Here is a 21,955-nt window from a genome sequence, read left to right on the forward strand (position 1 = left end):
GCAGATCTGGACCAGCACTCCTTGGGCCTCTCCCTGCTGGAGTTGACTTAGACCAGTTGGAGCCGGCCCAAGTCAGTGCTCGGGGGCCCTCCAACCTGGCAACACGTCGCCATGGCAAGCTCAAACTGGAGGCAGGGCCTGATGTATCGTAGGAGGGCTTTGGGCTGCCTGGTCAGGGAGCAAGGTGGCCTCATGAGGGCGGGCAGGTGTGAGGACACGGTGCTGACTCGGCCAGGACAGTCCAGGGAGGCCGGGGGGGACCCCCAGGGACCCAGAACCCATCCAGGAGCCTATCTGGGCTCCAGGCAGAGTGGTTCCTGGGGAGATAGGCTCCCAGCTTGTCCTACCTGTGGTCAAGTTCTCCTAGAAGCCCCAACGCTGGGTTCCTTGCTCTGCACCCATGTAACAGCCTGGCCCGAGCCAGTCCTGGACACAGTGTCCCAGGGGCCTGGTCAGGGTCTGAGCCAAGGGCTCACAGGCACCTTGGCACCATGAGGACGGCATCCTGGTGCCCCAGGGAGGTCCACCCTGGCGGTGAGAAGGAGGTCCCCATGGGGGGAACCTGCTCCAGTAGGCCAGGGAGGTACAGGCGAGACTCAGGGGACAGGGCCAGGGGTCAGTGCAGGATGTGGGCCCAGCCTTGGCTGCCCACGCCCCAGCCTCAGAGGCACAGACCGGGGGATTCAACCTTGGCTCTAGGGAATGTCACCCTCTGCCACTTGCGGGTCACTGAGCATCTGATGCTGGAAGCCGAGGGAGGAGGCGGCTCCAGCAGCTCCTGGGCCAGCAGCACAGGACCCTGGAATTGGCCAGCGTGGCCCCCCTGACACCGAGCATGAAGCAGCCTGTGCAGACGGAGCAGGAAAAGGACACCCTGCAGGCGGCAGTTAGTGGAAATATTTTAATTAGAGGATTTTTAGATACAGTGGTTAATCTATAGCCCACAATTCCTTACTAATTATTAGGCGCCTCATGCTGGGAACACACGCTCTTCCCTTACAGTAGAAACAGAATCATCGCATTTCATAGTTCTTGTGTTACAAGATTCACATCTTTGTTAAGCCAAGGACTGTGGCACAAAAGGACATTTCATTAGCCGAAGTCACGACAATTTGCTAGAAACACTGATTACTTTAGAATGCTTTAACTAGAAAATATATTGAATTTCCATATATATTAACCATATACATGTATAACTATTACTAAGAGTAGTTCGGTCATTACAAAATAAGACATTCTGGGAGAGGCTACAAATACACAACCCGTTGGATCCCCCGAAGGCCCTCTGTGCCCAACACATTGTGGACATCAAACTGGGAGCTCAGCAGCTCGACACATCCAGCTCAGTGAGCTGGGAAGGCACTGGGGCCTTGAGCCACAGGTGCTGTGGGCTCAGGGGCCCCCAACTTCCACCACGATCCTGTTGCCAGCCCACATGTTTCTCAAGGCGAGCCTTGGCCCTTCCTGACCAGGGGCCCGGGTGACCAGTCCTCCTCGAGCTCCTATGGGGATCATCCTGCCCCTGGGTCTGTGGGCCGGAGCCACAGGTGCAGGGGTCCCCCAGCAAGGGTCTTCAGGGTGGGAGGGCAGGCCGGCTCCAGGCTTCGTTGGGACCTGGAGGCCAAGTACCCGCCTTGGCAGTGCCGGGGTGCAGGACACGGGCCCGGCCCCCTCTGCCACTTCCCGGCTCCATCTTCGGCACCTCCTGCTGAGCCAGGACCCAGGCCCACTCTGACAGCGTCGAGGATGTCAAGGAAGTTCTGCAGCTTCAGCGGCCTCATCCGCGGTGCTTTGAGGAGAGCAGCCTCCAGGCAGAGCAGGATCAGATGCTTCAGGAAAAGGGAAGAGCCTGAGGGGCAGGCGGTGGCCGGTTGCTGCTCTTTCAGGGTGTCCTGGTGCCAGGACCACCTGCGTCTGGCGGGGACACGGGGACGCTGATGCGCGAGCACAGGAGTGGGGGTTGGTGGGAGTTGCGGGGAGGGATGGCGCAGGTGCTACACACAGAGGCTGGGGCAGCTGCTGAGGCCAGGGCGCTGCTGGGCAAGAGGAGGCCACACGCCTCACCCGCAGGTTGGGCTCCATTGTCAGGGCCCCGCCACCCTCAGCCGCCTGCGATGGCACTGAGGGGGTGAGCTGCTTGAACGGCAGTCCTCCCCGGGCCCGCCTGGCCTGGGTTAGGCATCTTGTCCTCCTGATGGCCCAGGCGGTGCGAGCTTTACAAATGTCTCGATGCCAGTTCCAACCTGACCAGACCAGAACTCTCTAGCACTCTGCAACCCAGAGCACTGGCATCGGGGGGACAGAATACACAACACTATTTACAGAGGATGGGGCCGAGTGGGGGGTGCTGGGCACACGGAGGTCACCTCCTCACTTTTAATGATGATAATGCAACAAAAACCTTTATATAAACAGTTTATTTACTCTAAACAGCAACACAGACAAACGCCATATAAACACAAAGGAAGTGATGCGGAAACGCAACGCTGGCTGACTGTGGATCTGAGGCTCGTAAGCAACACAAGCCGGGCTCTGGGAGAGGAGGCGGTGGGGCGGGGCAGGTCTGATTTTCTGTTTCGTGCAGCCAGCTGAAGGCTAAGTGCAGCTCTAGACGGCGTGAAGCATGCCTGCATCCGCGAGCAAAGGAACTAGCTCCTTGGGACTCATTGAAGTATAAAAGTTTATAATTTTACAGCAGTTGAAATACTGACATCAATATTAAAATAAAAGCAAGTTTTACATAACAATCAAAAATACAAAAGACTGAAGGAAGAGACCCTGTATGAAAAACTGGGCGATTCAGCGAGCCGAGACTGTACCAGTGGCGGAAATGGAAAATGGCGCCCGCCCAACCCTCCCCAGGTGACCAGTAATTGTAGAGAGCAACGTTAGATTTGCAAAAATGTTGTAAACAAGTTCTTGCCACACCAATCCCTTCCTTTTTATGATGCCACAGGTCGCTGCTTATGAGGGAGCAAACTTCTTGGCTTGTGCTCGAACCCTTTTCTCGTATTCCACTCTGTTTTGGCTGAGGAGGTCAAAAGAGAGACATGTTAGAATGTGCGGCCGCTGCCCGAGGGCGCCCAGGAAGCCTGGAGCGCATGAGCGAGGAGGTCTCGGGGGCACCGGTCCTGGGCCAAACTGGGAGAAGAGAGCCCTGTGGGTTTGCCGGTCTAGCCAGCGACCAGCAGCTTCTTTCCCCACCTCTGAGGCAGCATCCATCATACCCGTCACTGGAGGAAACAGATCTCCCAGTACCATCTGCTTCAAAACCAGACACAAACCTCTGGGGGGTTTGCCTTCAGCTCTCAGTACCATGGGAGAAGGTGCGAGCAGCTTACGGCAGCCAGGCAGGACCCCAGCTGGGGCTCTAGGGTGAGAACCACCGCTGATAAAAGGGGCCAATGTGCATCGCCCCGAGAGGAGATATTTGCAGACAGGGTTCCTGGACACCCAGTGCTGGGGCTGGTCAGTGACCCTCACGAAGGTGTGCAAAGCCCCCGCTAAGAAAGTCAGGGGTCTTTCCAAGCTGTGCTATGCAACCAGCGAGGCCCCTCAGAGCGCAGCCCACGGCCTGAGGCCCAGCTGTAACCACAGCCCAGGCACGGGGTGGCAGAAGCTCCTCAGGTGCACCATGGCGCCGACGGCTCCAGTGCCCAGGACCCTGCCTGTGGCCTCCCTGGGGAACGGCTGCAGTGCCAGCAGCAGGAGAGGCAGAGCTGCTGGTGCGGCCCTGTGCTGGCCCAGCGCCAAGGAGGCTGGTGTGGCCCTGAGAGCTGGAGAGTGAGGTCACGGGACCAGCGCCTACAGTGGTCTGAGCACACCCACCCCCGGCCCCTAACCTTCGACCCTGGCTCCCAGTGTTGTGTCAAGCCCAGGCCACCACAGCCCCAGGGCGGAGGCAGTGGCTGGGGAGCTTTGGAAGGAGTGGGCGGAACAGCCAAGTCCAGCTCCGCCACTGACCAAGTGAAGGCCGGGACGGGGCTGCAGGCACCTGCCAGTGTAGGATGTGCCCTGTGACCTTTTGGGAGCAAGGTGGGAATACAGGCAGACCCCACCAGCCTGGGCCAGCACCGACCACAAAACCAGAAGAGCCTCGGTGCCTGATGGTGCAGAGCAGTGTCCCATGGTACCTCGGCCACACGCCGCTGCCACCAACACAGAGAACCCAGGAAACCCTGGCTCTGCTCTATGAGCAGCCAGGAGACATCTCGGGCTTGAGGGCCACACGCCTCTGTCGCAAGGACTCAGCTCAAACGAGTACCCCAGTGGCCTTATTTACAAAGGGTGCAGGGCCAACGGGGCGCGGCAGTGAAAGCACACAGCGCCCAGCTTGAGGTCAGGGCAGGAGTCGCTGACGCTCCACTCGAGCCACTGAGCAATGCCCCCTGGCGGGAAGCCCCAGGGAAAAGGCCAGATTGAAGTCCGGAGGGGGTGGGCCGGGGGGCTCTGGGACCTTGGCCCTGCCGGGGGGTTCTTCTGCCCTTAGACAACACTGGGCTGGGCCCAGAGACCTGAGCCATCTTGGGAAGAGAAATACCTCTCCTGCAACGTGGTGCTCCTCTCAGGTGGACTTGCAACAGCTGGGGTGCCGGCTGCTCAGAGCAGCCCTAGGACAGTCTCAGCCTCTGCTTTACCTTCCACCTCCCACTCCAGATGCCCTCCAGGAAGGAACAGGCTCCTGCCTGGCCTCTCCCGAGGGCCAGCCCCTTGGGTCCCAGGCCACTGGGGCACCTGGGCACTGTTCTCAGAAAATGCTACTCTCCGTTCCCCAATTCCCCTCAGGTGTGGGCCTGGGTTTCTGAACATGGGCAGATGGAGCAATGGGCATCAGAGCCCCAGATTAGCTTAAGGCCCCGTCCAGACCAGCCTGGGGAGGACCACAGGCTCACACGCCACGTTTAACCACTGCTCACCCCAATTACGTCATACCAGGCCTCCTCCCTCATCACGGAGAGTGGACGCAGGACCCACGTGCCATGCGGGGAAGGGCCAGGCATGGAGTGGACGCCTGGCACTGGGGGGTGGGGGCGTAGGGATCACAGCAGCTGGGTGGCCAAGAGCAACCTGATCATCACGCCCCCACTGACCACCCCCATTGGAGGCACCACACCCAGGCGGGACCAGGAAGAGGGGCTGGAGATGGGGAGAGCAGCAGGAGGGCCAAGGTGGAAGGTCTGGGGTCCCTGGTTGAGCTGGGTTGTTGGACATCCCTCCCTCAGGGCCCCACTCAGGGGGATGTTCCCTCTGGGCTGGACCAGAGTCCCAGGGCCGGCCCGGCCACAGCTCAGACACAAAGTGGCCAACACCTGAGCTCGGCTTCCTGACACCCACCCCCCCGCGGGTCACCTGTTTCTGCACACGCAGATCCCTTGGCTGCAGGACAGCCCGGCTGCCGTGTCTTACCCCCCCTACCGCTGCCTCCCAGCCAGGCTGTCAGGGGCAGCCTAGACCAGACTTCAGGGAGGCCAAGAAGAAGTTGCAGCAAATGGGGCTGGATTGCTACTAACCAGTAGATCGTGTAGGCCTCTGCTTGAGCTGGGTCTTGGATATTTGGTTCATTTAGAAGTTCCTGTATTCCTAATAAGATCTGTGTAAGAGACAAAACAAACAGAGCAAGATGAGAGGCCAGCGGGCTGAAAGGCAAACTTTCCCGGGATGGAGGACCACTGGCCCTCGGGCCCTGAAGGGTGGAGGGAGCTCGCACTCCATACCTGCTTAATCGTGATGGCCGGCCTCCAGTCCTTGTCCTCCTCCAGGATGGACAGGCACACTGTGCCTGAGGGGTACACGTTCGGATGAAATAACGGCGGTTCAAACTTGCCTGGAGCAAAGGGAATGAAAGAAACATGTTTCTGGTGGCAGGTATCTTCCTACCAAGTAATGTCCTGCCCCGACGGGGCCTCTCCCCCTACACTGGGGCACCCGGCTGGTCACCAGGCACCTGGCCAAGAACTACTTAGAAAAACGAAACTGGCCCTGAGGTGGGAGGAGTAAGCAGCCACCTTCCTGACAGACTCAGAGGGGAAGCCACGTGCTCCCAGGACGCCACCGGGGTACTGGCATTCAGAGCACAGAGCCCCAGATGGCTGCCCCCATGTCCTCCCAGCTGGGCTGCGGCCCGACTCAGGAAAATGGGAAGGGGCCACTGCAGCAGGTGAGGAGGGTCCTGCGGGAAGGCCAAGGGCAGAAACTCAGAGGCCCTTCCAAACAAGTGGCCATTTTCAAAGCAGATCATCCTGCTTCAAAACAGAGACTTTTATGACCCCACATTCTTCCTTCAAAAATAAAATAACACAAAGCGTTAATTTTCGGGGCTTCCCTGGTGGCGCAGTGGTTGGGAGTCCGCCTGCCGATGCGGGGGACACGGGTTCGTGCCCGGCTCCGGGAGGATCCCACGTGCCGCGGAGCGGCTGGGACCGTGAGCCATGGCCTCTGAGCCTGCGCGTCTGGAGCCTGTGCTCCGCGACGGGAGAGGCCACAACAGTGAGAGGCCCGCGTACTGCAAAAAAAAAGAAACAGAAAAAAAAAGAAAAAAAAAGAAAAAAGAAAAAGTTAATTTTCTTTTTAAAAAATAAAAATAAGAAAGAATACATGTAGGAAATTTGAAAACATAAAAGAGCAGAGAGCAGCAGGGACCTCCCTGATGGTCCAGTGGTTAGGACTCTGCGCTTCCACTGCAGGAGACGTAGGTTCAATCCCTGGTTGGGGAACTAAGATCCTGCATGCCTTGTAACATGGACAAAAATAATAAAGGAAAAAAAAAAGGTAGGAAAAAATTGCCATTATGAGCCCCACCCAGGGTCCGTTAACTCACCTAACGTGTGTTTTTCTCTCATCTGGGCGCTTTCCCCCTTTCTCTTGATTTTTAAAACATTATTTAATTATACCCAGAAAAGTTCAGCTAGTACACTTGATGAATTACCAAAAATGAACACACCCACTCATACCAACAGCTTCCAGAAAACTCCCTCCCTCACCTGCCTCATTATCCCAACTTGTACACCCGCCCCGCCCCCAGACCAGGACTCGCGGCTCTACACCCAGGGGTCAGTTTGCACCTTGCTGCCACACAGGCCTCGCTGGGAGAAGCTGCCCATGGACTTGCCCACCCCACCGTAGGTGCACATCTGAGCTACTACGACTGAAGCTGCAAACATTCCTGAACGTGAATTCTAGTGCACACAATGTGAAAATGCAGGGTTGTAAGGTGTCCATGTTGAACTTGAGTAGATACTGCTCATTTCCACAGCAGCTGTATCAACTTACATGCCACCAGCAGGGTCTGCATGTTCCCACGCTTTGTGACTTTGCCAGCCCCTGGTGGTGTCAGCCATGGAATTCAGCCACCCTGATGACAGTGGCTGCCTCTCATGGTTCTGATTTGCATTTTCCTTTCACTCCCTGCGACACACTTGCTGCTTCTTTGGAGAAACTCTTCTTTAAACCTCTCACACGCTTTTCTTGTTGACTTGCAGATGCTCTTTATATACGCAGGACACAGGCCCTTTGTTATTTGTCTCCCAGCACCCCTCAGCCCCTCACCCCCATCTCAGGTGACTGGCTGCCTTCCCTCTGCACCAGGTCACCCTCCTGACTCCTAACACTGCCATCACATGGACTGCTGACCTCCACAAACGGAACCTGGTCCAGCTCCTTGGCATCTGGGAGACTCACTCATGTCATGAACACTCACAGACTCTTCCTTCTCTCTGCTGCAGACTGTCCCACTGTTCATCTGTCCATTCTACTGTGAACAGACACCTGCACTGCCCCCAGCTTTTTCCAGACACATGCCGTCCAGGCCTTTCGGTGTGCACACTTGCACTGGGTCTCTCCTCAGTGAACAGCCGGTCCCAGGGCAGGTGTTAAGTGTAGCCTCAGTAGACAAACAGAGAGCTTTCCGAAGGAAGTGCTCTCTAGAGCTGGGCCCCTCGCTCCCCACTGCCTGCCTGTTCCTGCTGGGTTGTCACTTGCAGTGTCTGGTGATGAGGTCAGGCACCTTCCCCTGTGCCCACTGGCTGGGTGGAGAGCCTCTTTTGGGAAGGGCCTGAGCTAATGGCAGTTTGCCCTTTCTCACTGAAGTGCAAACGCTCTTGATGTATTTGGAACGAGAACTGACAAACACATCCCATCTCTCTCCTCACTCTCACTGGTGTCTCCTGATGAGGAGATGGTCTTGATTTAAATGCAGTCCAGCTCATCCTTTCTCTCCTTATGGTTAAAGTGCTCTCAGCCTGCCCACGTGATGGAGAGGTCCTCCCGTCTCCTCCACAGCTGTACTTCCCACCGGGCACCAAGATCCGCAGGAGAGCGAGCTCTCCTTCCACTGGGCCCCCCATGCCTCCCAGAGTTGCCTCTGTCATCAGCCAAGCTTGTATACGGCTGGCCTCTCTGGACTCTGCCTTGCAGGCCTGTGTCTCAGTGTCCCTACAGCAGATCTCAGCCCGCTTTCCATCTTGCCGTCCTACAGGTCTGGGTGCTCTCCTCACCCAAGCGGCCTCAGCCTAGGCCTCACAATCTCCCCCCACAGATCTCCAAGGGCATGGCTGTTCTCGGCACCCTGCATTTCCTGCATTTTAGAGTCTGCGTGACAGTTTCCAAAAAAGTCTGCTTGTGTTGTGACTGGGATCACACTGAACCTGCAGAAGAGCTGGGAGAGAACAGGCACATGCACTCAGTCTTCCGAGCTGTGCACACGGCCTGCCCTGCCAGGGATCAAGGCTGCCCCTGATCCTTGCAGAAACATCTGATCATTTTCAGCGGAGAGATCTTTTTTTTTTTTGGCCACGCCTTGGGGCTTGTGGGATCTTAGTTCCCCGACTAGGGATTGAACCCACGCCCTTGGCAGTGAAAGCTGGACCAGAGAATTCCCTTTTAAATTTATATTTATTATTTTTTTGGCTACACTGGGTCTTAGTTACAGTACGTGGGATCTTTGTTGGGCATGCAAGATACTCCGTTGCAGCGTGCAGGCTTCTCTCTAGTTGTGGTGTGCAGGTTTTCTCTCTCTAGCTGTGGCACGTGGGCTCCAGAGGGCGTAGGTTCTGTAGTTTGCGGCACGCAGGCTCAGTAGTTGTGGTGCGCGGGCTTAGCTGCCCCACGGCATGTGGGATCTTAGTTCCCTGACCAGAGATCAAATCCATGTCCCCTGCATTGGAATGCGGATTCTTTACCACTGGACCACCAGGGAAGTCCCCCCCTTTATTTATTTTTTTTCTTTTCTATACGTGGGCCTCTCACTGCTGTGGCCTCTCCCGTTGCAGAGCACAGGCTCTGGACACGCAGGCTCAGCGGCCACGGCTCACGGGCCCAGCCGCTCCGTGGCATGTGGGATCTTCCCGGACCAGGGCATGAACCCGTGTCCCCTGCAAACGCAGGTGGACTCTCAACCACTGCGCCACCAGGGAAGCCCCCCCCCCCCCGTTTAAATTAAATAAAAAATTTTGTGAATTAGTCTTTTATTCAGCAATCTTAGACTCAGGGAAAGATTGTCTGCAGTCTTGTCTTCCAGTTCTTCTGCTGGGATTTCTTTTTCTTGTCGGGCTCTATCTTCTTGGAATTCCAATACAATGTAGAATAGAAGTGATGAACGTAGCTACAATGTCTCATTTCTTGATTAAAGATATTCTTTTTAAATTTTTTGCGGGCAGCATTGGGTCTTTGTTGCTGGCATGGGTTTTCTCTAGTTGCGGCGAGAGGGGGCTACTCTTTCATTGCAGTGCGCGGGCTTCTCATTGCGGTGGCTTCTCTTGTTGCGGAGCATGGGCTCCAGGCACGTGGGCTCCAGAGTGTAGGCTCAGTAGTTGTGGCATATGGGCTTAGATGCTCCACAGCATGTGGAATCTTCCCAGACCAGGGATCAAACCCATGTCCCCTGCATTGGCAGGTGGTTCTTCACCACTGCGCCACCAGGGAAGTCCCTGATTAAAGACATTCTTTAAGGTAATACCTGCACGTAGCAAAAAAATTCAAACAGCAAAGAACCACCCCAAATGAAATAAGTCTCCATCCCAGTGGTTAACTGTTAGTTTTAGAAATTCTTCTGGTTGTGCCTTTATAACAGACATCTTGAATTACTGACCACCAGAGTGAACGCTGACAGTCTTGGTGCTGGGGGCACTCTTCACATGCTGGGGCATGCGTTAAAACACCCAATTAACCAGACACAGATAGCATTTGCTCATTTCCAGCTACAAAAGGGGAGGGACCTGGGGTCCCTTCTGAGTTTTGCTGAAATGTGTTCTGATGGTCTGGCCACTGCACTATCTCAGATGCAGCCCTGGCTCTTTCTTCCTGCCGCTTTCTCTGGAGACTTCAGCACGCTATCCACCCAGGGTGCACACGCTGCACCACATAAGTATCAAATTCTAACAGGCAACAAAACCCTCTGTGGGGTGAGGCTCTGGACCGCTGTCCTTCTGCATGTCTACCCCATCCAGGGCTGGAACTTGGTGGCACTAAGGGCCCACCTCTCAGTGATGAGAGCTGGGATTCTGGGTCTGAGACTGGGCCTATTATGTGCACCTCTAGCCACTGGGGGTACAAACAGACTCAAATCCACAGCCAGCCCCAGGGATCAGAGTCCCTGGAGCCACCCCAGGAGCAGAGCAGGACATAATTGAAGCTCCACAGGCCCAAGCTCTCTGAAGGAACAGGCAGAAGCCGACCGACTTCTGAGGACTGCGTTCTACTTACATTTCGGAGGTGAGGATGGATAATCGTCTTTGAACAGCATCCGTAGTTTAAACAAGCCTCCTTCCCATGGAGTCTGTTGGGAAATAAAACTGTGATCAGGTGTGCTGCGGGTCTCTGCGGCGGGCTGGGCCCAGGAAGGGCAAGGAGCTTGCTCCAGCTGCACCCCAGGATGGTGAGGGCCCCCCAGAGGCAGCTCCTAATGGCTCACAGCCCACTAGCAGGACTGTTGGGGCCTCCATGACCCCCGAGTTGGAAAGGGCCTTTCCTGGAGAGACAGGAGGCCCTGGGGGGCTCCCGCCGACACTGAGTGGGTACAGTGAAGACTTGGCGGCTCTGTGAGGCTCCTCCCTCAGGTCCCATGGGTCCCTGGGCAACCTCCCAGTTCCACGGCCCAACACCCCTCCCCACCCGCCACCCCCAGGCCTACTGCTGTATGCTTACAACCAACCATGGGTAGGAGAAAATGGAGACGATGAAGCCCTGTCATCACCCAGACACCTCAGGAGTCTCCTCCTTCCTTCCAGTTCACCCAAGAAGAGACCCTCCCTCCCAAATGCTTCCAACGTGCCAGTCCTAACGGACCCAGGCACACTCAGGTGAGCGGAGGAGGCAGCACCGTGGCCCATGAGTGCAGGACATGTGGGGCCCCACATGGCTGTCTTAGGTGGCTGATGCCGGGCCTCTGTGTCTAAGGATCTGCAGGTGTCCCAGGCTCAAGACCCACACCCCCCGTGCCCCAGAGCACCACCATGTCCGGGCTGCTTCAACCTCAGCCCCCCTCCACCCCCTCCAGGGCTCCTCCTGCTCCTGGGACGTGGCAGGGGGGCTGCATGACGCCACCCCTCCCCATCTGCTAGAGCCCAGCTTCTTTCTGAATTAAGATTGCCCGGAGGGCCACATGTCACCCTAACCTTGTCCCCCTGGCCAGGGGATGGGACCACGGCCCGCGTGACCATCACAATCATCACACACACTTGAACCTGAGTCCTCCTGAAGGGGGGCAGCCCCTCTTACCCCCTTCTTCCCGGGAATGGCGCACTCCCAGTTCATGAGGTTCATCGTGCCGTCGGGATTTTTTGTTGGGACGGCCACAAAACCCTGAGAGAAAACAACACAGGGCACATCAGCGCCGTGGCAGCCAGTTCCCTGCTCCCGGGATAAACCCGCCAGCATCAGCCCAGAGGCCAAATGGCTGACCCGCAGGGACCTGACGTTCTTGTCAAGGGGAAACCATCACCCTGCCACACGCAGAAGTAAAGCTTTCCTTACAAACGGGTGGTCTTTTCTCCAAGCTTTCCTCTCCTGGGCGAGTCTGCTGAGAGCGATCCCCGACATGTTTGCGTCCCTAGAAGAGACGGGCAGAGTGTGCGATGAGCACCGGCAGCTGTGGGCCCTCTGCCCCCTCACCCCGTGCCCAGCCCAGCCCAACAGACTCGCTTCCAAGAAGCAGGGAAACCAAGGTTCCCGCCCGGCCCCACACGCCGCTCTGGACAAGCTGTCACGGCTCCCCCCACCCCAGCCTCCCAGCCTCCTGGTGCAGGCAGCTCACCAGGGAACAGGGAGCGGGTCTCCCATCCCCAGGCCCCCATGGCATACGCTGTGACCTGCATTTCATGGTGACACAGAGCTCCAGAGAAGCAAAGCCCCAGGCCCAGGTCACATAGCTGCCAGGTGCTGCATGGGGAGGGGCGCCGTGCACTCGCAGCAGCCACCTGCCCACTAGCCCTGCCCTCTTTCTCCTGTGCACCTGCTGGAGTGACAGGGACCCCAATTCCACCAGACTCCGTAGCAGAGGCAGGGACAAGATGGGGATGTCCAGAGCGCAGGCCCGAGACCTGGGAGGGGCAGTCTCTGAGCACTCCCCTTTCCCGGTGCAGGGACGTGGGGGTGCTGGCAGGCCTCCGGCCCAGAATCGGGGGCTCAGAATCTAGACTCATGCCCGGCCAGGAGGAGAGCCCTGGTCCTGGAAGGCAACCAAGAGGAAGGCAGCCCTGGGCAGAGAGCAGTTTAACCATGCAAGGGGTGGGGGCTGCACAAGTCCAGAGGCAGCACCCCCCCTCCCACCAGCATCCAACAGACCCACCTGTCACCAGGCCTGGGGGCTCGGGCCTTCCCTGGCCCCTGCCACTTTCTCATCCTACAGCCCCACCCTAGGACCCGCTGCCACTCCACCTGTTGTGAGTGGGCCAAGACCTGTCTCCCAGTGACTTTGGGAAAGTCAACAAAAGGGGGAGCAGGCCCTGCAGCCAAGCTACGCAAACTCCTGGTCTCTCCTGAATATCGGCTCCCCTGCACCTCTGGACCACAGACCCTCAGGGCTTGGCGGCATCAGCCACTCAGATTCATTGCCCGGAGCTGTCAGCCCATCTCCCAGGTGCTGCTAATGCAGCACGCAGACCAGACCAGACCAGGCATGTGGCACTCTATCGTAACCCCTGCTGCCCTCGGCCTCCTTCTGCCCACAAGAACGCGACCCTTAGGGACTTCCCTGATGGTCCAGTGGTTAAGAATCTGCCTTCCAATGCACAGGACGCGGCTTCGATCCCTGATGGGGGAACTAAGGTCCCACATGCCGCGGGGCAACTAAGCCCACACGCCGCAACTAAGACCCGAAAACTTGCTGAAGAATTTGATCCCAAGTGTGTTTGCTGGTCTTCAGAGTCCATGGGAACATTAAAGATACCCTGAATCAAGTATTTCCATTAAGCAAGACTTTAACAAGACCGAAGAGAGTGTATCCTACACGTGCATGGCCGGTGGCTTGTCCCCACCCTGCAGGCTTGCACTGGAGGGCCCGGGGACAGGCCCCCTCTGCACCTCTGGCAGGGAAGAGGTCCAGCACCTCGAGTTCCCTAGGACAACACGGGGCACCCTCCGCAACCACAACACAGCTCTCAACCAGGCACAGAAGAACAAACTTCTGCCAAAGACAGAACTGGAAACCAGCCGTGCTTCCCAGCTGTGCCGGCCCTGACCCAGAGTTGGGGACCACCAAGCCCGTCTTAGACCTGAGAAGGGAAGATCAGAAGTAACCTGCCCACTGAGGGAGAAGCCTCAACTCAAACCCAGGGGGTCTTCCCACTTCCGGCAGGAGGGCTGCTCCTCTCTGCAGCCCCTGCCTCATACTCACTCCTGCAGCCCCCTCCCTTGGCTAAGGCTGACCCCCAAGTGCTCCAGCAATCCAAATCAAAACCTTGTTGCAGCATCTGCTGGGACACTCTGCCCCCAGGCCTCAGACAACACAAACACGCCCACGTTCCTGCAGGAGAGGTGGAGTCAGGTCAACAATGCAACAGCAGACCAGCCGATCAGTGGGGCCCTGGGCGGCTACCTCACTGGGTGCTGGTTACAAGGGCACGTCCCCAGGCCCAGTGGCCCCATGGAGCCAGGAACTCTGCGGGGATCTGGCTCTTGGACGACTCCCCAAGAAGTAAGCATAGCTGGGGGGGAGGGCGGGTTTGGGATGGCCACCGCAGCCTCCAGCATCACCCACGAGCCCAGGTCTCAGGAAGTGGGGTGAGTTACTGCAAAACACCAGAGCAACGGGATGTGGTGTGTCATCAAGAAACACATATACTCATGTCATCATGAAAAAAAGCGAGGGTCAAAAATCAAAGCCCGGGTTTCCCTGGTGACACAGTGGTTAAGAATCCGCCTGCCAATGCAGGGGACATGGGTTCGAGCCCTGGTCGAGCACGTGCTGTGGAGCAACTAAGCCCCTGCACCACAACTACTGAGCCTGCACTCTAGAGCCCGTGCTCCACAAGAGAAGCCACCACAATGAAAAGCCCACACACGGCAACGAAGAGTAGCCCCAGCTCGCCACAACTAGAGAAAGCCCGCATGCAGCAACGAAGACCCAACACAGACAAAAATAAATAAATTTATATATATAAAAAAATCAAAGCCCCCCACTCAGCAGGCATGGTGACAGGAGCTGTTGCCCTGGCAGCACTCTGACCCAAGCACACCTTCTAAAAGGCTATAAACTTGCCCAACCTCAAGATTAAGTCCAAGACAAGTAACACCAGGCCTGCACCCAAAACACAATTTCTCTTTGCCACCCCCAACCCCAGAGCTCTGGTCTGCCCGCTTCCTCCCCATCCGTGGACCCAACCGTCAGTAACACGTCTAGGATCTCCTTCCCTGGATGGCACACCTCTATCTGCTATTTTCATTCATTCATGCAACATAAATTGAGGAATGGTATGAGTGTCGCTGCCCGGACGGCTGACATGGGGAGAAGTGCTAGGTGCCAGGAGACACAAAGCAGGACGCCTACGAGACGGGCGGCACCTGGGTCCTAATGGTGGTCAGGTGGCTGCCTGGACACAGCCTGCAGCAATGGGCTCAGTGCAGGAACATAAGAAAGAGCCGGAAGGGTGGGCACTGGTCCTGAGGGCCTGGGATTGCTTGAGGGAGGTGGAGAGATGCAGCGGATCAGGGCACAGGAGCGCGCCAGCCGCTTTTGTCTTTAAGACTCTCTTGTCGGAGGCTAGGGCAGTAACCCCAAAGTCTGTAAAACTGTAAAACCTTCATTCCTGAGACTTTTTCAAACCCTTCAAATGGCTCTTCTAAATAGGGCTCAACCCCACCTCATCCCCAGGGCTGGTGGGAACGACCCCCCCCCCACGGGGCTTGAGGGATGTGGAGGATGTCCACAGCAAGCCCCTCACCAGCCAGGGCAGAGCACGCAGCATAGGCTGGCGGCCACCTCTGAACTAATGAACGCAGAAGTTCAGCAGCAGAAGACAAGCAGCTGGCGTGAGGTTCCCGAGTCTGCGCTCGGCCAGGCATCAAGACTGGTTTCTGGAGCCCCAGGGCAGCACTCTGGACACCGAGGATCCGTGGATTCCGGAATGGGCAAGCCAGTACTCGGGCGGCTCTGGAGGGGCAGGGCTGGGCCAGGACGCAGGAGAGGCCAGCAGGGCAATCCTGAGCACCGCCTGTATGCTGACCGCATGCCAGGACCCTGCCACAGGCCACCTCTTCTAATGACAACGGACAAAGCTGCCTCTGCAGGCCCTGTCCAAGCACCAGCTGTGGTTGTCTCAGGTGCAAAAGGTAACGGGGGGGGGTCCCCACAGGAGTTCCTGCAGCCCCTTCCTTAGGGGTGCCAATGGACCAGAGTGGGAACCAAAAAGACCGCTTCCACCACCAGGGCAAACAGCCACAGGTGCACACCTGCACTGTCCCAAGCAGAGACCTGGCCTCCTGCTCCCCAGGAGAAAGCAGCCAATCTGGTACATTTTAATTACAACATGGAGCCACTACTTCAGAATCGCACTTAGGATCGAATCTGCCTTCCCCAAATGACAGAGAGGCACTTAAGGAGCAGTTAAGTGTTACTAGACACTTTAAAACAGCAAAATCATAAGATATGAAAATAAGATATCTATGAACTGCTAAACACAGCCTGCAGGGGAGGACCCGGGTTCTCCAGGGAGACCCTGGAAATCTGCCGTCACCTTCTTCCAGGTCGGGCTGTACTTGAACCCGCTCTTCTAGTTGACAGGAGACTTCAGAGCCACTTACTGGCTGCATATGTGGGCGAGTGGATTCTACCACCCTCAACCTTCTCACCTGTAAAATGGACAATAGCACTGTGACCCCACAGGTTGGCCGGGGATGAAACTGATAAAGGATCAGCAGCCCCGGATGGGTTTTTTTCACCCAAAGTAAACTCCCCAGGGGAAGGCACTGGCTTCACCTGATGCAGGCACCCTGCACTCAGGAGACACTCCAGACCAGGTGCAGTTCCCTGTTCTTTCCTGACATTACTTCCCAGGACCCCAAGCCGTTTCTGAAGCAAGGCCCCAAACCCCCAGCAAGATTCACCAGACAAAGGTGCAACAAGATACAAAATTCACGCCTAAACCACCCGAAAGGCCATAAACAAGTCAGGACAAACTTGGGATCCATCTCTCTTTTCTGTTGGGTAGGTTTTCTATCCAAACGCACGGTTTCCTTAAGAACAAGAAACATTTACGACTACAGGCTTTAAAAGGAGACCAACAAAAGCCAGTTCCGCAAACACAGAACAGTAACTTTGCTAACTGAAGAACTAAGCTTATTTCCAAATCATACAAACCAGACCAGTTAATTCCGTGATTTAGGAGCAGGTGTTGTCGTTGTTACCATGATCCCAGCTAATCATCGCCTCGCCTTCCTCCTACTCGCCTAACTACCAGTTCCAGCCTCCATGCAATTGGTACAAAGCAGTCTTGGGAGGAAATCTCCCCGTTAAGGGGAGCGCTAACACTCAGTGTCCCACCAACTGGGAGCGGAGCTCCGGAGGCGCAAGAGCTCGGACTTGTTTTCATTTCTAGGCATCACACGCCACCCCCCCAAACGCGCCCGCGCTTCTGCAGCGCGCGGCTTTGCACTCTTTGTGCGGTGCGTCCTCTCCCGGGCTAGAACGCGCCACAGGTTCGCGCGCACACCTTGACCCCGGAAACGCTCCGCCTTGGCGGAGGGCTCGGCGCTCCTGTCACCGCGGCCCGAGCGGCGGGCGCCGTCTGCGGCCCCGGACGCGACCCGCGCGCCGCGAACCGCCCGAGCGCGCGCCCGAGCGAACGTCCCCCGCCCCCCCGGGCTGCGACGGGCCGGGGCTCGGGCCGCGGGCCGGTGAGCCCAGCGGGTCGGCCCCCGCCACGGCGTCAGCAGCCCGGGGCGGGCCGGTTCCCGGGAGCGGGCCGGGCCGCGGGTGTAGGGCGCCCGCCCGGCCGGGCCCGACAGCGCCGGAGGCCGCGGCCCGCCGAGGCCTGGCCCCCGGCCCGTCCGCCCCGCGCGCTCACCTCGGGCGGCCGCGGCCCGGCGAGCGAGGCGGACGAGGCGGCGGCGGCGGCGCTCCCTTTGTCTCGGGACTTCCCTCCCGAGCCCGCTCCGCGCGCAGCCCGAGCGCTCGAGGACCCCGGAGCGGGCGGGGCGGGGCGGGGCCTGCGAGGCCTGCCCACCGCGCGCCTGCCCCGCAACCCGCCGCCGCCGCCGCCCGCCCCGCGCCGCCCGCTAGGCCGTTCGCCGCCCACCGCCCGCGTTCCGCCGCCGCGCGCCCGCGCCCCGGGCCCGGCCCGGGAGCCCGGCCCGGGGGCGGCTTTCCAGTCAGGCGGCGCCCTGGACACCTGCTCTCTTAAAGGAGCCGCGTCCCCGATGTGAGGGAGCGTCTGCAAACTCCCCTTCGCGGGGCACGCGTCCACCCGAGGACACACCGGCGAGCGGCGGGGTAACGGGGAGGCCGAGATCTCCAAGGGCTCCCCGGATGCCCCGCGGGCACCTCCCCGGGCACGGCTCCCAGAGGTCTCCTTGAGCCTAGGATCCGGGGCAGGGGAGCAAAGACTACTGAGGCCTAGGGATCCCCAAAGCGTCGCAGCAAGGTGACGATCCCTCGAGTACGGCACACTGTGAAGCCCCTTGCAATTGGCCAGTTCGGGGCTCTGGGCGGGGCGTTTGTCGAATCTGCCCAATGAGCAGACCCCGTACAAAAGGCCGAGTGCTGGCCCGACCGACGGAAGGAGAAGTGCGGACGCTCCCTAACCCGGGGGCTGGCACTGGGGGGAGGGGCGTCGGGGCTGCGAGCAGGTGGGGGAGGGGAAAGGAGGCTGGCCGAATCACGGCCAAGTCTCTGCCGTCCCGGTCTCGGGTCCACCCTGAACCTGTGTGCAAACGCGGGTCCCTCCCGACCACGCTGGGCGCCTCCCCGTCGGGCGGCCCCTGACCCCCGCTCCCCCGCTCGCGGTGGGAGAGGGCGCTTTCCAAGGTCAGGCCGCCCCGCCCTTGGGCGCTTTGGGATCAGGTGGCGAGAGGTGTCCCGGGCCCCGACCCGGGCCGCGCGGCCGGTGCAGGGCTCCTGGCGGCCCTGGACAGCAGAGAGGGCTTGCTCTCATTCACTGCTTCTTTCCCTTTCACAGTCTCCCTCTGTCTCCTTCCTCCTTCCTCCCTCCATTTCCTTGCATTCCCCCTCCCCACCCCAGTCCCCTAGTTGGCACTGTGCTGAGACTGTTGGCCTCCAGGGCAGGGACCCTAGGTCTGGTGTCCCAAGGCCCACATTTGGCCCAAAGCTCTCAGCGGGTGTTCAGTGGATGAATTGCGTGTGCTCCCAGCAGTTCTGTTATTCTGGAGGAGTACAGTGAGGAAGGCCACAAGCCCTGAGGTGGGGGGTGGGCAGCGGTGTGTGTCGGGGGTAGTATGCTGGGTCTGGTGGCTCTCTTGGGCTGGAGAGGGGGTCTGTCTAGGGTACCTCCTGGTCAGCAGTGGCCCAGCGAGAGGGCCTGGTTATAGTGATTGGGGTCCCAGGTAACAAAGGCCAGAGGGCCCAGCCCCCTTGAGCCGCATGTGAGCATTCCAAGTCTCTCCTAGGCTCTGAAGTCCAAAGGGACTGCCCACTCCTGGGTCCCCACAGTGACCCAGCGTGGGCCTGGCCTGAGGCGCTGCCTCCCTTTGTCCCTCCACTGAGGCAAATGCCAGGATCAGGGATTGTCTGAGACATCTGTTCTCTGGGTCCCCAGCCCTGGTTCGCTGGCTCTGAGTGGTCCTGCAAGTGTGCATTTTAACAAATGCCCCAGGTGAGCCTGCTGCACAGCACCTGGCTGCAGAGCTACACTTTAAGAAACCCCAGGAGCATAGGTCTCAGGTGCCAGTGCCATCTTTCTTGTGAGAATACCAGGAGGTTTGCACAGGGCTGCATGAGGAAGGCACCCAGCAAGTAGCAGTGGCCAGTGAAAGGTGGTGGCCATTGCTGGAGGAAGGAGAGGAGAACTAGGGGCCCACATGGGCTCTGCACAGCCAAGGGGGCAAAGAGAGGGTAGGGCTCACAGTGAGGTGGGGGCAGGTGGGCTGGAGGGGTAATGGTGGGTATAGTGTGAGGAGGCAGACTGGATGTGGCATGTGGTTGTGGAGGGCCTGGGCCTGATTCTGTGGGCCATGGGGAGCCATAGAAGGCTGTGGAGCAGGAGATGCAAGACAAAGTCCTGGTGAGGGGACACCCGGAGGTGGCGGAGGTGTGGCCCTCAGCCCAGGTGGCTGAGTTCCAACCAGCAAAGAGAACTCCTATCCCAGTGGAAGGTGGTGTGGGGTCCTCATGCTGGCAGGGAGAAAGGGTGCTGGGATCGTTGGAGAGAGGAGGGACGTTTAGCTGGAGGGTGGGTTGGAGGAGGGCAGGGAGTGGGCAGGCTCTGGAATCCTCAACCTTCAGAAGCCTTATGTGAGCAGCCTGCACCCCTGCACACAGGTTCTCCATGGTGGCCTCTCGGTGATCCCCCTCATCAGTCATTCACAAACGTGTATCCAGAACTGACAGTCCATGAAGAAGCACACTGCCATGTTGTAGGGAGGGCCACATGGCATGGAACAGGGGGTGACATCCAGGAACTGAGAATGGCCCCCCCACTGACAGCCAGCAAGAAAGCAGGGATCGCAAGCCTTCAATAGCAAGAAGCTGACAGCTGCCAACAATCGTGGAGTCTGCGGGAGACCCTGAGCCCCAAGAGGACTGGAGAAGGTGACCCCAGTCTTCCGAGACCCTGAGCAGGGGACCCCACTAAGCCAGGGCTTCTGATGCACAGAAACCAAGATTTTAAAAAAAGAGGTGCCTTCTTTAAAGCCACTGAGTTTGTGGTGACTTGTTACACAGCAAGCACTGACTAAAGCACCTGGTTTAGACAGGGAGGTCTCCGAGGAGGTGACCTCCAAACAGGCCTATGGGGAGGGCTGGGGGAAGAGCCTTCCCGGCAGAAGGAGAGGGAGGTGGGCTGAGTAGGGAAAGGCCAGTGTGTATGGGGCAGAGCAAGCAAGGGGGAGGGGAGGAGGGGAAGGCGTGGGGTGGGATAGGCAGTTGAGACCAGACCACAAGTGACATTTCCACTGTGCTGGGGAGTTTGCTGTGTCCAAAGTGCAACAGTTCTCGTGAGAGAGGGGGGATTTGATTGGGTCCAGCTCCCTGGGTACAACGGAAAAACTGAGGCTTGCAGAGGGGGAGGGCTTTGTGCAATGTCAGTAAATATAAAGCCCTGGGGAAGGATTCTGGCTGACTGAGCCAGGTCATGTGCCCACCATGTGGGGAGGGGGTAAGTGTGACTGGGAGCTGCCTAGAGTAGGGGCAGCACCCCCAGCTCCCCTGGGTGCCTGCTGAGGGTCAGGCCATGGGCATCTGGGAGGTTTGTGTGCAGGGGCTGCTGCTCCAGGGGCTGGATTAAAAAGGAAGAAAGTCCACATGCAAAAGAATGAAGTTGGATCCCTACCTCACACCACATACAAAACCAACTCAAAGACCTAAACATAAGAGCTAAAACTATAAAACTCATAGAAGAAAACAGGGGAAAACCCTCATGACACTGAATTTGGCAATTATTTCTTGGATATGACACCAAAAGCACAGGCAGGTAAAGGAAAAAACTAGATGAATCTAACTTCATCAAGATTTAAAACTTTCGGGACTTCCCTGGTGGCGCAGTGATTGAGAATCCCCCTGCCAATGCAGGGTACAAGGGTTCGAGCCCTGGTCTGGGAAGATCCCCCATGCCATGGAGCAACTAAGCCCATGTGCCACAGCTACCGAGCCTGCGCACCTAGAACTTGTGCTCCGCAACAAGAGAAGCCACTGCAATGAGAAGCCAACTCAATGAGAAGCCCGCACACCGCAACGAAGAGTAGCCCCTGCTTGCCACACTAGAGAAGGCCCGCACACAGCAACGAAGACCCAATGCAGCCAAAAATAAATAAATAAATGTATTAAAAAAAGAAAAGATTGAAAACTTTTGTGCATCAAAGGACATTATTGACAGAGTAAAAAGGCAACCCATAGAATAGGAGAAAATATTTGCAAATTACATACCTGATAAGGGGTTAATATTTAGAATATATAAAGAACTCCTACAACTCAACATCAACAAAACAAACCCAGTTCAAAAATGGGCAAAGTGTCTGAAAAGACATTTCTCCAAAGAAGACATACAAATGGCCAATAAGCACGTGAAAAGATGCTCAACAGGTCTTCCCTGGTGGCGCAGTGGTTGAGAGTCCGCCTGCCGATGCAGGGGATACGGGTTCGTGCCCCAGTCCAGGAAGATCCCTCATGCCGTGGAGCGGCTGGGCCCGTGAGCCATGGCCGCTGAGCCTGCGCGTCCGGAGCCTGCGATCCTCAAAAAAAAAAAAAAAAAGATGCTCAACACCACTAGTCACTAGAACAATGCAAATCAAACCCCTCTAAAATACTACCTCACACCCATTGGATGGTAATTTTAAAAACAAACAAACTGGACTT

The 21,955-nt window shown here is 57.6% G+C and overlaps 1 protein-coding gene across 1 annotated transcript; it reads right to left on the reverse strand.

Annotated features, from left to right (window-relative positions):
* Window positions 1-2,412: 2,412 nt before the first annotated feature.
* On the reverse strand, window positions 2,413-17,605 carry UBE2I (ubiquitin conjugating enzyme E2 I). Its single transcript, XM_082856186.1, has 7 exons — window positions 17,496-17,605; window positions 11,968-12,043; window positions 11,713-11,796; window positions 10,699-10,771; window positions 5,715-5,824; window positions 5,511-5,590; window positions 2,413-3,028 (listed from the first exon to the last, which is right to left on the reverse strand). The coding sequence occupies exons 2-7, from the start codon at window positions 12,031-12,033 to the stop codon at window positions 2,965-2,967; spliced, it is 477 nt and encodes a 158-aa protein (XP_082712312.1). The 5' UTR covers window positions 12,034-12,043; window positions 17,496-17,605; the 3' UTR covers window positions 2,413-2,964.
* Window positions 17,606-21,955: the final 4,350 nt, after the last annotated feature.

The sequence above is a fragment of the Leucopleurus acutus genome (genome assembly GCF_964270905.1).
Source record: "Leucopleurus acutus genome assembly, chromosome: 16".
Classification (NCBI taxonomy): domain Eukaryota; kingdom Metazoa; phylum Chordata; class Mammalia; order Artiodactyla; family Delphinidae; genus Leucopleurus; species Leucopleurus acutus.

Bases quoted from the DNA above. Each gene is read 5' to 3' on its own strand.
- UBE2I (XM_082856186.1), bottom strand. From the start codon at position 12,033: ATGTCGGGGATCGCTCTCAGCAGACTCGCCCAGGAGAGGAAAGCTTGG. The intron at 11,797-11,967 runs GTAAGGAAAGCT...GTTTTCTCTCAG, and splicing joins GGAGAAAAGACCACCCGTTT to GGTTTTGTGGCCGTCCCAAC. The intron at 3,029-5,510 runs GTTAGTAGCAAT...TGACCTCCTCAG, and splicing joins GAGGCCTACACGATCTACTG to CCAAAACAGAGTGGAATACG.